Source organism: Gavia stellata, chromosome 2 (genome assembly GCF_030936135.1).
Source record: "Gavia stellata isolate bGavSte3 chromosome 2, bGavSte3.hap2, whole genome shotgun sequence".
Classification (NCBI taxonomy): domain Eukaryota; kingdom Metazoa; phylum Chordata; class Aves; order Gaviiformes; family Gaviidae; genus Gavia; species Gavia stellata.
In genome coordinates this window covers 111,477,367-111,494,046 of record NC_082595.1, presented here as the reverse complement: position 1 = coordinate 111,494,046, position 16,680 = coordinate 111,477,367, and the positions used below count along the sequence as shown (strand labels likewise).

General features: G+C 42.1%; 1 protein-coding gene across 1 annotated transcript in view; it reads right to left on the bottom strand.

Annotated features, from left to right (window-relative positions):
• ELP3 (elongator acetyltransferase complex subunit 3) overlaps positions 1-16,680 on the bottom strand; it is a 94,149-nt gene that overhangs the window by 53,606 nt on the left and 23,863 nt on the right. Inside the window, exons 8-9 of the mRNA XM_059834790.1 lie at positions 7,582-7,743; positions 4,111-4,237 (exon numbers count right to left, since the gene is read on the bottom strand). Of these exons, the coding sequence (XP_059690773.1) occupies positions 4,111-4,237; positions 7,582-7,743 (289 nt within the window). The remainder of the gene's footprint in view (positions 1-4,110; positions 4,238-7,581; positions 7,744-16,680) is intronic.

The following is a 16,680-nucleotide window of genomic DNA, read 5'->3' as shown; positions in this document are numbered from 1 at the left end:
TCCACTTGGTTCCTCTATTTGCTCTCACGTTATTTTTATGTCGCAGAAGTGTCTAAATATTTACCAGCATGGACTGAGATCTATACAGCACAACATATAAATAAGCTGTTTTAATAACTCAAAACCATGATATAAAATTCTAAGGTAGGAAATAGAGAATGTGCTATCTAGCTGAATCCCCAGGAAAGATGGAATTACTGTCTGCTGAATACTTCTATTATGTTCACCAGTGCAGGGCTCTGGAAAAAAACCAAAACAGAGCATTGTTTTTACCCTCTATTCTCTCGTATTTAAGACAAAGATTCTTTTAAAAATAAATCATAAAGCATTTAAGATAGGATGAGAAGGGCAGAGGAGAAGGTAAAAGGAAGAGTATAGCTGTCTCTTGTTTACCATTCCATCTTGAAACATGTCACAGTGACCCACAACCTCTCCACTCTCACTCCCTGCAGCTCCATTTTCCGAAATACACAGTGATCACTTAGCCGGGCATCAACTCTGCAGCTGCCTCTTTCGCACAGGTCTTTCTTCATGCGCTGTCTGATCGCCGTGGGGACCCTGTGCACCTCTCTAACATGGGCATTTTGGATTCCTTCTTCTCTCCTTTCCCATACTTCCTTCTCTTTAAAACAACACAGGTATAATTCTTCTCCATGTTGAAGGAGCTCGCCTCCCCAACTCCCGCTTCTCTTCCTCACTCTGCAGCATTCGCATTACTTCTTGAGGGGTTCATCCTCCACACTGATTACTCATCCTCCAACTCCTCATCTGTATGTTCACTGGCATCAAATTCGATCTGTGAGTCCCACTTCAAATTTCTGAACTCATTAACAGGGCTCTCACTTGAGCTGGTCTTCACTCCATCACCCTCTTTGTATTCTTGAATTCCCCCTCTTTGTATTCTTGAATTCCCCCTCTTAAACTGCCCCCTGGTTTTCTTCTTCCCTGCCTTAGCGTTTCTCCTTCCTGGCCATCCAACCAGCCTTTTTGCCAGTTTCAGCCCTTCAGCAAAAAATTCTGATCTTATCTTAACCTGTCCTTTTCTAAATTGAAAAATCTCCTAATTCTCTTTGGGCCTCATTCTCTTCTACTCCCACTTTTCTCATCCTTCCCCATCACAATGTGCAAATTCCTTCCTGCCATGTCCCAGAGCTGGGCCACCATCAACATCGGTTTTCCCCACTCCTAAAGCCAAGGACTTCTCTGGCAGAAATAGCCTAACAAGTTGACTTTCTCTGCTCTGTTTTCTTCTTCTCTTGCTTTTCTGTGCTCAACTATTTTCCCAGCTTTCTTTTAATCCCCCCTCTCACAACTCCAGCCTTTCACCACATTCTTGTCTCCTCTTCCTGAAAATTTTGCCTTCTGCCTCTTCCATTTCTGCAAAAACTGTCATTAATAAATGGGCAAAATACAGCATGGCATTACCCTTCCCCTAACAAGCAAGGGAGCCCACTGCCCTGCAGAAACTGGAGCCAGTTCAGCGTCACCTGAGGTTATACCTTTTAAACAGACTCCCTAAATCTCCTGCAATGAAACAAGAGAAACTCCAGATCAGACAGTGGAAAAGCCTTAGCCATTTATCATGAATAAGCAGCAAAGAGTAATAATCACTAAATACTTTCTATTGAAGCATGTAATTCTGCCTTAAATAATTCCTCCCTCTTCAGTTTTACATCTTGCAAATACCTTAGATTACTGTGTCCTCTTTGCTGGGTATTACCCAAGGTTAGCTCTTTAAATCTTTCACTCAGTATCACTTTTCTTCCACCACAGATTCTCTCCAGCCTAATATTACTTCAGTAATGACAGGCCCATAAAGAACCCAGAACTACAGCTCAAACTTCATGAGATACTGAGTAAGGGACTCAGGTTTTGCTGTACCCTGCATCACAAGTAATTCTACGAAAACACAGCTAATGTGGTATCCACCCTCCATCTCCTTCAGCATGGTAAGAAAATAATCCAGGAGCAACAGAGTCTGGGGCAGGAATTTTGAGTTACCTTTCAGCTCTGTCACCGACTTCACCTCTAGTTTTGTGCACACTGCTTTGCCCCAGCCTCTCACTTTGTCACACGAACCTAGTCTTTGCTGAGTTCTATGACATTACGTTTATGAAGAGCTCAAGGAATTCTGCACAAAACCCCTTAGAAAAAGAAACTATCACAGTTTTCAGAATTTCCTACAGTTGTGGTTTTGATTGCCTCTTTCTAGACATGCCTGTTTGCAGAGTACCAAGCTAAACCATTGCTTTCTGCCTGTACTTCCAATCAATATATTCACAGAATCACTACGGTTGGAAAAGACCTGTAAGATCATCAAGTCCAACCATCAACCCAACACCACCATTCCCATCAAGCCACGTCCCACAATGCCACGTCCACACGTTCCTTGAACACCTCCAGGGATGGTGACTCCACCACCTCCCTGGGCAGCCTCTTCCAGTGCTTCACCACTCTCTCAGGAATATCCAGTCTGAACCTCCCCTGGCACAACTTGAGGCCATTTCCTCTTGTCCTGTCGCTAGTCACTTGGGAGAAGAGACCAACACCCACCTCCCCACAACCCCCTTTCAGGTATTTGGGGAGGGCGATGAGATCTCCCCTCAGCCTCCTCTTCTCCAGGCTAAACAACCCCAGCTCCCTCAGCCGCTCCTCATCAGACTTGTGCTCCAGACCCCTCACCAGCTCCGCCGCCCTTCTCTGGACACGCTCCAGCACCTCAATGTCCTTCTTGGAGTGAGAGGCCCAACACTGAACACTGGATTCGAGGTGCGGCCTCACCAGTGCCGAGTACAGGGGCACGATCCCCTCCCTACTCCTGCTGGCCACACCATTTCTGATACAGGCCAGGATGGCATTGGCCTTCTTGGCCACCTGGGCACACTGCTGGCTAATCTTCAGCCGGCTGTCGACCAACACCCCCAGGTCCTTTTCTGCGGGGCAGCTTTCCAGCCACTCGTCCCCAAGCCTGTAGCGTTGCATGGGGTTGTTGTGACCCAAGTGCAGGACCCGGCACTTGGCCTTGTTGAACCTCATATAATTGCCCTCGGCCCATCGATCCAGCCTGTCCAGATCCCTCTGCAGAGCCTTCTGACCCTCCAGCAGATCAACATAGCTGCCCAACTTGGTGTCATCTGCAAACTTACTGAGGGTGCACTCGATCCCTTCATCCAGATTCATTGATGAAGATATTAAACAGAACCGGCCCCAGTACCAAGCCCTGGGGAACACCACTTGTGACCGGCCACCAACTGGATTTCACCCCATTTACCACAACTCTCTGGGCTCAGCCATCCAGCCAGTGTTTTACCCAGCAAGGAGTGCACCTGTCTAAGCCACGAGCCGCCAGCTTCTCCAGGAGAATGCTGTGGGAGACAGTGTTGAAGGCTTTACTAAAATCAAGGTAGACAACATCGACATTCCATCGCATTGATAGCTTTTTAGTGACAGAAAGCACCTAGTCTGACCTTGCACAGAAATATACTTGTGATTCCTGTATCGTGACTGCAATTTCTGCACTATTTTAAAAAGATGATCAATTTTGACTTAAAAAAAAAAAAAATAATGAAAAAAACCTACCATGCTACCAGACAAAGGGGTTAATTCCTTACACTGTTTACCATTTGCTCTTTTCTCATCTCAGTTTCTCTAGAAATGATTTTATATTTTCTTCCACATCATTGATAAAGATATTGAATAGCAGAGAGCCCAGAACAGAGATGCTATAGAATACACCTATACACTCTACTTTGCAATTAATTACCTTCGAGATAGTATGCTTTTAGCTTTGAATCATGTACTATTCTAAATCCAAGGAAAGAAAACCACCTTGGAAAAAAGTAAGAGCCCTAGTTAGTATCAGAAGAGCTATATTCCACTGAGACCCCAGTGACTCAGTCTTTCATGAGGCAAGGATATAATTTTCTGGATGAAGTAATTCAACAAATCTTTCTCACCCTCCACCTTCAAAAATGAATTTTATATTATTTGTCCTTAAGAAACAATTCTGGCCTGGATCGTAACTAATAGCTGAGCTAAGAAAGAGAAGCAGCATTAGATGAAAAAGCTGGAACACACTAGAAACTCTGGGATTTTTTAAACCATACTCACAACAAACTGGTCCATGTCCCTTTCAAGTCCCATGTTTGGTAGATCAGGCATCATGTGCGCCACCACTTTAAACCCGGCATCCTTGGCTAAGTGAAAAGACTCACACACAGCCTTCACGGTGTGACCTCTGGGAAGAGAGAGAAGAGATTCAGGATCACACAGAAGACGATGTATTTTGATACGTTTAATTGAGATTATTCTCTAGGAAGTGGGAAGGGTTGAGTTTTATTATCAGTTTATCACCACTCAAGTCTTGGAACATGGCTGCTAACAAAGTAAACTACGCTAGGGGCTAAAAGTAGTCCGGTTTGCTACTTCTGTAGCAGGTGAACCACACCAAAGGTACAGCTATTCAAACCACAGCCTGAGAAACTTTCAAAAGCTGCCAAAATTCAATTTGTAAAGCAATGACAGGAGTTGATGCTGCAGCACAAGCTAGGACGGACACACCGCATTGAAGACTGTGTATAATCAAAATGAAGCACAACCAGAAACAAAAGCAACAGAAAAGCAAAAGGGAAGAAGGATGGGGGCTACATAAAACCAGCTAGCTAGAAAATCACCCTGCAACATGCTTGCTGAACTCTCAAGTACTCCCATTAGAGAAACAAACTCTTCTCAACTTCCGAGAGGTTCCAAACCTCCGAAACATAGGCTGGATTGGGACTCTTGAAAGATTTCATGTTCTTCTCCACCGGCATCAAACCAAACCAAGTCAGACTTGCTCTGCAGGAGCTCGGAGAGAGTGGGAGCCCAAGGGAAGGCAGGAACAAAGGTTGAATCTCACAGAACTCATTAGCCTAAAGCAAACTCTCCTCTCTCCTTCCACCTCCATGGCTCAGGAGCTGCCTTCTGCCTCCACAATAGCAATCATTATCATTCCAAACAGCTACTAGGAGGTCCCCATCACATGTGAACAGTCTTCCCACAAAGTCCTTGCTTTTGCTCTCCCCCTTCTCAGAGGGCTCTTCCACTACTGGCTGACATTTCTATCCTCTCAGCATCTGCTACCTTCTTCTGCTACCTCCAATCCCCACTTTCTTCCCATCACACTTTCACACCAGTTCACCCCATCTTTTGGAATTCTTTGCCAACACATTAGCTCAGCAGGTGATTACTCTTCTCCTCGACAGTCCTTTGGATGAAAAATTAACGCCATCTGGGCACCTCTACAAATGCATGCCTTCTGCCGAGACCTAAAGTCAACCAAACCGAACAGCCACTTCCCCTATTTTAAGGGCCTCTTCCTTCCTCTCTACTGGAAGATTCTGTCTCCGTTAAATCCTTACATGTAGTTTTATGACTATAATTTTATCTATGATTTTTTTCAGAAGTATTACAGTGTTTTTCTGAGACTGTTCAAGGACAGTATTACTCAAGACCTTGACTAGCCTGAGGGGAGTAAATGGAGACTTGCTTCATAAATAAAAATTATTTTCTTATTAGAAGTGGAATTTGAGCTGCATCAATAACTTGATTATTTGATGCCTAGATCCATTCTTGAATATTTTTCTGCCTCACAGCCACCAAAAGCACTCAAAAACCTCACTAATGACTTATGGAACATAATAGAAAGTAATTTCCAAACAGTTAGCCTAATTGGTTGTAATCTGACATTTTGCTACAAGCAAAATATTAAAAGTTTAAAGCCAAAACACATCCCCCACAAAGTAGTAGAAGAACAGAAGCAAAATGAGGTCATTTCAAAAGAAAGAGAAACTTGAATCACCCTTCTCTAAAAGTATATTCCAATTCATTGTTCTAAAAAGTTGGAGGGAGATATTTGAGTGAACAGCCTGTGTTTTCCCTGCTCTGAGACAGCCTGCAGCGAAGTCTTTTTGGAATTCTACAAGCAGCTTTGAAAAGTGCCAAAAACCTTTAAAAATTCTATACAGGATTATTTCTGAGTGAAATCAAGTCAGTAATATACTGCTTCATTCTTCTTCTGATTCATCAGCAGGAAAGCAAGGGTTCATTAGCAAACGTACAAGCCAAAAGTGACGTACAGCTTTGAACAATTTATGGTACCAGCTCTGATGTGACAGACAAAACTGGAGGAAAACTGAAGATGACTGAAGTGATAACTACGTAGGGTTTTACAGTTCCACCTCAGGATGGGACACCTTTAGAAGATTTGAGGTGAAAAAAAAGATTTTAAAGGCTGAAGAGAAACTAATTGTTACATTTACAATCTGTGTCGGAATTAACCGTGAATGAGTACATCTGGTCTAAGAGAGAGATTTAGCTACATTCCTTAGTATGGATCTTTTCCTTTGGAAAGCTCTGACATCTAGAGGAGGAAAGTACCACCTATAAATATGAGCTTTTAACTCTTGGACTACTCAATAAATGGCTTTTCCTGTCTACTGAGACCTGGAGCCCGAGTGGTTCACAGCAGTGACATCCTGCACTTCCATACACCAGCAATACTACAGCTAAACCTGCAGGAGGAAACTCATTTTGGATTCTTTAAGCCTCTAAAAGAAAATGTCCAACATTTTCAGTTTTGCACTACTGCCTTTAAGGTAGGTATTAACAAAAATGTGCTTTGCTTATTGAACGATAATCTCTCATTATGTATGATTATGGTTATTAAACATTTTTGGTAGGTGACTGGAATATGCAATAAGAATGAAGGCAAGTTGTACGAGTGTCAGAAGTGAAAAAAAAAGAAAAAAAACACTTCTTGCAAAATCTGAACAGAATTAGAAGACTTGCAATAATAAGAGGTTGGCTTACTTGTCTGTAAGGGATGAGATGAACAATATGTTGCGCACTCGCCTATGTAGGACAACTGTTCTTCTAGCCATAGGTCCAATATGACAAGGAATAAATCACAGGCCTCCTGTGAATATATTTTGTAATCCCTAGAGATACTGTATGCCTCGAATGACAGTGGTTAATCTATCAACAGGTGTTGTTTCTGGCTATGCCTCACCCTCTGTACTTGCCAATGTCATCTCTCCGCTCCGATACTCCACAGAAAAAGGTATCTGGTGTAGACAACATGTTGTTTGCTGGTAAAGTACCTCCAAGAGGTTATACTGCATTGTATCTACTCAAGCCTATAGATTATGAATTATGTAGGACAAGAACTATGAGCTCTCTCTGGGAACATGTTCTACTTCACAAAACTGCATCTATTGACGAAGCAATTAAAAAAAAAAAAAAGAGAGAAATCTGTACAATACAGGAAAAGAATATGATTTTAAAATAAAACATCACAAATAACCCAATTTTCTCAAGCCATGGTCTACACAATATCACACAGAAATCCATGAAGCCACCGCAGTCTATTAATTTTTCTTAACAGACACGTGGCCACCCAAGGAAGGAAATGAGGTAAATGTTTCAACGTTCAATGTTAAATGGGTGTTCAAGCAAACAGGTCAAGACACACCACTCAAGAGCATTCTGGAAAGCGTACAGCGAGCAGTCACGCTCAGCTTCGCGCTGAAGCTTTCTTCTCACCTGTTGGTGTCCCTGGCCACGTCCTCGTACACGCTCTGCACTCCGATCTCCAGCCTTGTACAGCCGTAGGATAACATGTCACTTAAATGCCGCTTCAGGCAGTAATCTGGTCTGGTCTCTATCGTTATCCCAACGCATTTTGTCAGGCTTCGTTCCGAATACCTGCAAAAAACCCCATCCTCTATTAAAATTGTGAACTTGTCACAAGTGACTTCAGAAGAGTTTCCAACATCTTCCAGGCGAGAGTTTCTATGTCATTACCAGAATTAGAATCCAGGTTAAAAACCTCAAATATCCCAGGCAGCAAGGGAACCCTCAACCTTCTTGCAATGCACGAATGAAATAATACACAAATATGGACACTAATAATACAAGTCTGGGGTTTGCTTTGTATAAAAAAAAGAACTGGACCGTGGCAGCCTTGCAAGGCTTTTTTAAACAGTACTTGTTAAGGAGATGCTCCCAGACCAGACTGAGACTTCAGTACTCATCATCTGGAAAGTAAGCCTGGGCAAAAGGGAAAGTCAGAGTAGGCAATGAGAACCGCGTTCAGTTTTGGTGACAAACCAAAGGCAGCCTGAGCACTCGCTCCCGCTCAGACGCTGACAATAATACAGGACCTCATGTCAAAGAGAGAGTTTGGTATAGTCAGTACATTTTCATTTGATTCCCATAGTGTACAGATAAATTGCGGGGACTGGGACGAGATCCAGCTGCGTTCTCACAAGAAAACGCAAAAGACTGTCTACGAAAAATTCCACATATCACCTCCCTTTGTGAGCAAGTGGCACGATCTCAATGTCACTGAAGTCCAATGCTGAAACAAAATTCATTGTTAACCTTTTCCCCCCCTCCTCTCCCATTTATCACTGGATGTCTAACAGAGACTAATTACTCCAGCTAGTAGAAAAATCCTCTGCTGATGACAAATGCTAAGTTACTGACCTACGAGAGAGTAAAACAAAAGAAAAAAGGAATCCAAAGCAGTCTTGAATCAAAGTTCACGAAAGGAAACCATCAATCAACATAATCTCCAACACCACCAGCAAGGATAATACTCCTTTCCATGTAGGAATCCTTTCACTTGACCATCTTTCCTGCAGAATATGGTGGTTGTGTAACAGAGGACTGCAGCACAGGAGAAAAGATTTACAGCAGGAAGAAGGAAACTTCTTTTGAAACCATTCGAAACTGCAGAGAACCTGGATAATTCCCAAACCAGGATGTGGGCAGGATTAACAGCCGCTGTTTGAGAGGAATATCGGTCTCTTTAATGGTCCCAAATGATGAAGATCTCAGTATTAATATTAAATGTTGCTGAAAAGAGGACACCTTGAGTGAGAGAGAGATGTTATGCCGATACCTGAAAGAATATTGCACACCAAAATCGCAAGGATGACTAATTTCAGCTCTTTAGTAAGTGTTCTATAAAGATTCATCATCCGATTTCCAGGTCCGGATAGCTGGAAACTTCTGAATCAAAATAAAGCTCCAGAGCCTACCTTAGAGCATGATGGAGGTCCAATTTAACCAAAAACTCCCCAAAAACAACAAGAAAAAACCCACCCTCAAACCACCACCCCCCGCCAAACCCAGCAAAAAACCCAAGTGGGCTCAGACTCGCAAGCAAAAAATATTAACTCCCTTCAAACTGTTAAAGCCTAAGATATATGAAGACCAAGATATCTGTGGGATAGACTGTAATGGCTGACAAAATAAGCATCTTAAAAGAAAAAAAATCCAACAAAAAACCACGTAAAACATTTCAGAGTTTGTGGCTCACTAATCTGACAGACTAACAGAAGAATTGTTTGTCACGTCAGGGAAAACATTGCCAACGTCTGATTCATTAACATCAGACTGAAAAATGCTCATTGTTAAAGACGTGATTTGCAAGAATTAAAGAAAGAAATTTTAGCTAAGGAGGGGAAAAAAAAAGTCACCAGATAACTTGCTCATCACGCCAGAGGGTACGTGCACCTGCAATCATGGCTAGAAATACTGAGGGGAGAAAAAAATAATTGCATCCCCCTCCCAAGCAAATTTATGGCCAAGATTTAAAATGCTGAATATAACAAACATCAACAGACCCTAAACTAAAACATCTACTAGGGCACCAACGGGATTTCAGTGTGGTGTAATGGCTGATAAATTTGTCTTGCCCAATTCCATACTGAAAAGAGAAGCGTGTCTTAGTGATAACCAGAAAAGCGAAACAAAGATGAACCCAAAGATAAAGTAACAAAGATGGCATTTCCGAGAAAAGTCACAAGCCTCATCAAATCACCATCTTCTGTAAGACACAGACATTTTCAACCTGAGCCGCAAGTCCTCCAGCTCTCCCCAGCAGTCCCAAAGACTTGCATTGAGTAAACAGAGTGCAGTCTCATACTCTATTTTATTAACGTAAAATAAAAGCTTAAATCACGTGGTCCATATTTAATAAAGGCTACAGATTCCTTTCAATTAATTGAAAAAGAGAAAGAAGTGTGTGACAGCCAACCTTCCACGGAAGGTGATTCTGGTGACACATCTCCATCATTTCCTGAATAAAGAAAGAGAAATTTGACTTTTCTTCTGTCTTTTCTCAACTTTCAAACTTTAAACATTCATTTGCATAGTCAACATTTTTCCTAATTGCAAAATCAGCAACTCTCTTTCATTTGAAACCTAATACTAAAACTAAGGACAGGCACAAATTGTAAGATTCTAAGTTAAGAAGCCAAACACAGAGTATCAGAAGTGGATGTGAATTAAAAGCTTTACTAGCTTTACATAACCTGTCATTTTATGGAAGGAGTTATCAAATAGCACCCATAAAAGCTGTACTGAGCATCATTATGCAGCACAAGGCTGCATTACACAAGTAAGTTAAATTTTTCATTTCTTCAAAAAGAAATCTGTCCGTGTATAACATTTAGCGTCAACATTTTCCTATCCACGGCCAGCACCTCCTTGGCTGACCAGGCCAACGGTAAGCTATAAGAGGGTTCAGAGACCTGCAAAAACCAGGAAATACTATATAAAAGGTTATCTACTAAATACTGGATTTACACCAAGACAGACACGGATTTTATTTTTTTTTTAAATCAAATTGGCAAGATCTCTTATTTTGAAGCACAGTCAGGATCTGAGACAGGTATTTACCAGCCAACAGACAAAAAGAAAAGACAACCTGATGTATGCTTAAGAGTAACACTTTTTTAGTGGAGAAAAGCTTTTGGATTATTTTGGGGTTTATTTTTTAAGAAGTATATCTTTGGAATCTGATTCTGATTTGCAGGTCTCAAGACAGATTTGATTTTTTATTATTAATCAGTGATTTATGTAACAACTTATGGTAGTTTGGCTATTTCAAGACTGACTTTGCTCATCTCCTACTTTCAGCGCTCAGGTTTCATCGTAACTGCCCACTGGAAACAGGGTGGTTTCCCACATTTCTAGCAGGTTGGGTGGGCACGTTTTTGCCCTGGCAAATCCATGCTGAAGCCTCCTGGCCACGTTCCCGATCATGGAAGCAGCTTCCACAAAGACATGCTCCATAATGTTCTCGGGGACCGAGGCGAGGCTTACCCACCTGTAGCTCTCCTTCTCACCCTCTTGAAGACAGACGGACGTTTCCAGTCATGGGGGACCTCTCAGTTGTCGCCATCTCTCCCAGGTGAGATGGAGCTGCCTCACCCAGCCCCTTCCACAGACTTGCACATGTCCAATTTGCCGGTGGTGTCCAATGCAATCCTCTGTCATGGGCACCACCTCCCACCCCAAATCACCACCTAGCAAGAGCAGATCTTGCAAATAAAGACCGAGGCAAAGAAACACTGCATACCTCAGCCTTTTCCTGTGTCCTTCATCACAGAGTTGCCTGCCTCATCCAGCAGTAGATCCACATTTTCTTTTGTCTTCATTTGCTGACAAACATACCTATGGAAGTCCTTCTTGTCGCCCTACAATCCCTTGGCATTTCAACTCCAGCTAAACTTCCCTAATGTGCCCTCTGCCTGCCTGTATCCCTCCTGGGTATCCCATACCTCCTTTCACCTTCTGCACACAGTCCTTTTTTCACGTTTGACCTCCATCAGGACTTCTCCGTTAAGCAGTTAAGCAAAGCTGATGACCTGTCGTACCTGCTTGGTTTCCTGCACATCAGGATGCACTGTCTTTAAGATCTGAGGAGGTTTTCCTGGAAGATCTGCTAAGCTCACCTGGGCTTATTCACCCTTCAGGGCATCCTCCCATGGGATCTTGCCTTTTGGTTCCCTGGAAATGTTCAAGTCTGTTGTCCTGAATTCCGACGTCTTAATTCTGCTACTTGCATCCCTCAGGATCTTAAGCTCTACTACCTCAGAGTCATCACAGCCAAGACCACATCCCTGCCTCAACCAGCTCTTTGCGAGTCGCAGATCCAGGAAAGCACCTCTCCTAGGCACTGGATGAGCCAACTATTTCAAAATATCATCATAATGCACTCCAGAAATCTCCTAAATTAGTTGTGTTCTGCCACGTTGCCATTCTAGCAGGTATCAGGGTGTCAGACCAGATTCAAGGAGTTTTGTATATTGTTCAATAAGTGCATATATTCTAATGCTTACATATTTTTCATACCTTTTCTTAGAGCTATCTCCAGTTTTTAAGTTTTCGTATCTTGTTGCCTTTGAGATCAGAAACAGCCCCAGAACTTTGCAGACACACCAGTACTATATCCAGATGGAATATGATTTGCCTATTCCTATCCAATTTTCCACTATTTATACAGTCAAGGGTAATTTGGCTGCTGAATCATACAGAAAGCTCATGATAATGTGACTTAACTCCTAAATATTTTCTAGATATTTCGCTGCTTCTCAGAATAGAATCCTGCACCATTCCTAGAAAAACAGCTTTACATTTTCCCATAATAAAGTACACAGCTTGCTCATATACAACTTACTATGGAATACAGATTTATCCCTTATTTGCCCATCTCCCATACTGATAGCTCCTGCCAACCCTTAGAAATTACTATTTTAACACAAGTATTAAACACAAGGCCCACAGGCAAAAACAACAGAATCCTATTAGGAGCCATTCAGGTCAATGACAATAATTTTCTGCTATGCCTGTTTTGAAAACCAATGTAATGGGTGACATGTTATTCTAGTCTCTTTTTTAATGTCAAAATATCTCACTGTACCAAGTCAATTCTCTTGCAGAAGTTTATGCGTATTACACTTCATTTCTCCAAAAAACCCCTCTAAGCTCACTAATAGGATACAGTGACTTATCATGATAATGGAGATGATGGATTTGCCTTCGCGTAATCTTAAAAAACAAGACATCTAGCCACATATCTTGTGGGAATGGCATGCTAGCCAAGGCAGATATGAAGAGGGAACAGACTCTATCCAACTAAGCAGACAGCCTGAAAAGCAGATATCTAGAGCTCTGAAGAGAGTGACTCAGGATATTCAGCCACAAGAGGTTAAGACGACCTTGTTGATGACTAAGACAAGGAAAACTATTATTAACTGAAGACCAAAAGAAGCAAAAATAGAGAAAGCCCCGAGAAATTAGATGAACCCAAGCTGAAAACTCCACCCGTGATGGTCTTGTATATACAAGTTCACCCGATTTACAGGTTCATTCTGGTGCTAATACTTATGATGTGCATTTCTTCTGAAACCTGAGAGTGGAGATGGAGTTTACTGTCTCAAGCAGCAACAAACATCTTACAGCATTTCTCCTCCTTCCCTGGAACAGTCGTATTTGTTATTTGTAATACATGTAATTTGTAATAATAAACCCACACAATCAAAAGAATAATCAGAAATCAAGACAAGTGTACGGCACAAGATGACAGTGGGGCAATTTTAATAAGGGACTGACCACAGAGGTGAATTATGCAAATAAAATAGATGCTAAGCCACACAAATGAAGGAAATGGCCGCAAGTGGCGTCAGGGGAGTTTTAGACTGGATATTAGGAAAAAATTCTTCACTGGAAGGGTTGTCAGACATTGGCACAGGCTGCCCAGGGAGGTGGTGGAGTCACCATCCCTGGAGGGATTTAAAAGACGTGTGGATGAGGCGCTTAGGGACATGGTTTAGTGGTGGACTTGGCAGGGTTAGGTTAACGGTTGGACTTGATGATCTTAAAGGTCTTTTCCAACCTAAACAATTCTATGATTCTATGAAATGAGATACAGAGAAACCTTAAGATTTGCACAGACATAGCTATTGTAAAGTCAGTTCTTTTCAGTGTGATTACAGAACTGTCTGAAATAGGAAGAAGTAAAGATTACTCATTTTAATCATTAGAGAATATTTGACTGAATTTTCAGAGAAAGCTGGTACATTAAGCAGACCTTCAAATCAGAATCTGCCTCTCAAATAAGCTCATTTTTTTCAGATCCAGAAGCTACCTACCTCTCCACCAAACACAGCAGTTTGACACAGGGTCTCAGGTACTTCCTCACTTAGAGGAAAAACAGACAGCACAGTTGTGGCATAAAACAACTCATATAACAAAGCCTCTACGCACTCTCAATTAAACTTTGGTCTACAGACAGAAGTCTCATCAGCTAAGAGACCTGAACATCAAAGACTTCTTTACAATCCATACTACAGCAACTTCCAAACTCCCTGGCTGGGATCAGAGTGGCAGGATGCCAGACAACGCAGAAAGACTTGCCTCATCCCAACAAGCTCAGGGAAGATAAACTATAAGAATAAAGCAGTGGGTTAACACAGGGCATATACAGCACGTTAATCACAGGCTTTTAAACCATTTATCTGTTTTACATGTTTCAGAGTAGGAGAGTACATAAAGAGGAGGCAAAGGGAGAGGCAAAAGAGCAGAAAAAGGCACAAGAAGCAGCAGAAACAGTTCAAAAGCAGCATCAAAGAGAACCAGTCACCAAGAGCAAGAAGCGTTTCGGTGTACCCATCTATACAGAAAGAAGGGAAGGATCTATAACAACTCATCCAACCCAACAGTCCCCAAAAACTTGCCTGAAGGACGTTCCAGCATTACTTCAAAAGCCAAAGAAAACCTTCTCGAAGGTAAAGATGGAATAAATTATGAAACTGCTCATATTACTTGATCACCATTGTTGCTAATGGGTTATCCAGCAACAGCAATTTCCAGAAAATGCGGTGCTCCATACTCATACACATCACAATGAGTGGTCACTGGGAAGGGGAAGGCACTGCTGCTCATCTACCCTTAGCCTATCCCCCAAAAAACACAGTTGAAAACCTGCCTTAGAGGAAGAGGTGCTCAGAGCCTTGTGGGAAGAGGGAAGTGTTGGAGGGCTGGGTGAGAACATGAAGAATTTTCATCAGCAACCAAAGGAGTCCTCCGCAGAAGGTTCCCGGCCTTAACTTTGTGAACAACAGTGGTTGTCAATATCCAGCATCTCAAACAAGTCTGATACCTTGAAAAAACCCCTTCTTGTTGCCCTTGACTACAAGGAGGATGGTCCTAGGTGTAACACAATTACAGGTGTTCAAGACAGACAATGATGTCTACACATGTGGAATTAAGACAAAAAAGTGACACCGTTGGTTTCTGAAGAGGAAACTGCTGATATAATACACAAGTATCTTACGTACCGCATCCTCACCTAGTACTGAAATGACCTCCTTTTTCTTGATCTCTAATAGCTCTGCTTTATCACAATGCCAATCTCCGAAACATAGCCAGCAATAATTAATTCAGTATCTACAATTTCCTGCTAGTAAATAAATCAGGTGGCAACTTACTCATCCGACATGTTTCAAAAGTTGCATGTTTGATGATTGCCCAGAGCCGATAATTTCTGAAAGCTCAAATGCCAGTTATTTGGCTTTATACTGCTCCCTTTTTATCACAACATTTCAGTGGTTTTTTTATCACCCCTACCAGGAGTACGACAGACTGCTTTGGTTTCTTAGCAGCATCAGTTTCCCAAGGTTCAGTTTTCAAATACTGAAAAATTTACAGTTACTTAAAATACAGTCATTTAATGACTAAAATATAATTTCCAATTTTCATAAAGTAACAGTATTTATACCTGTTAAAACATAAGTGAGAACAAATCCCTTTTTTTTGTGAAATGCCACTAACAGACAAGTCATACATAATTACGCTCCCTCCTGCTGTGTTACTTGGTGTTAGAAATCCAGGATAGGATCCGTGTTCAAAATAGTATCCATTCTGAAGCACAACCCCCTAGAACTTAACCAGTTTTCTCTCTTTCTTAATTTGTTTACCAAGTTGTAACCACAATGAATGGATCTGACATGTGAAAATCCTCCGAAGAAAAAGCACAGCACGAGCAGAAGCGCCACAGTTATGTTAACACACTTCAGGCCTAATCAAAGTAGGGCTATTTGCATGGACTAATTAAACGCCTGGCTGTAACGACAAGGAGGTAATAATGTTGGCTATAGAGGGAAGTGGGGGGGGGTTGGTTTATTTTTGTATCATTCACGGCTTTCATAGAGCAACGTCATGTAGAGGACCTCTGGGCACGGAGGCTGTAGCTTTGCCGGAGGCACCCCGCCGTTCACGACAGCCAGGACAGAGCCGTTCACGAGAGCTGCTCTGCTCTTACCATGCTGGGCTAATAAATGCACAATTATTTCGAAAGCCATAATCACTGCCTGTTCTCAGAGGACATCTGAGCAGGCCCTGAAAGGTTTGTCTTAGCTCAGGAGGCAAAAACAGGACACTGAACAGAAAACCCCGACAGGACCTTCTAACACTGCAGGCTTATTTTCTAACCTCCCATCCAGCAAGTTCAAGGCAAGAGCAATACAGATAATGGGTTTTTTTCAGCAACAAACTATTAGCAAGCTGTAACTGCAAACAGCAGGATGAATAAGTATATGCTAGAGTGAAATACTTCAAACAAGAAAAACACATGCGTGGCTCTAACAGGAGCCGAGCTGCAACCTCTTTCTTACCTCTCTCTGTCAAAACTAAAGGTTTAAGGGAAAAAAGCTAAAACAAGGCTAATGTGGGCAGAGGGGTGCTTATCTCCTCCTCCCTTATGTTAGCCCTCTGCCCTTCCCAAACCTGTCCCAGTGAGCACAGCCAAATTACAGTCTTGGAGACCGAAGTCTTCCCGTTTCCCCC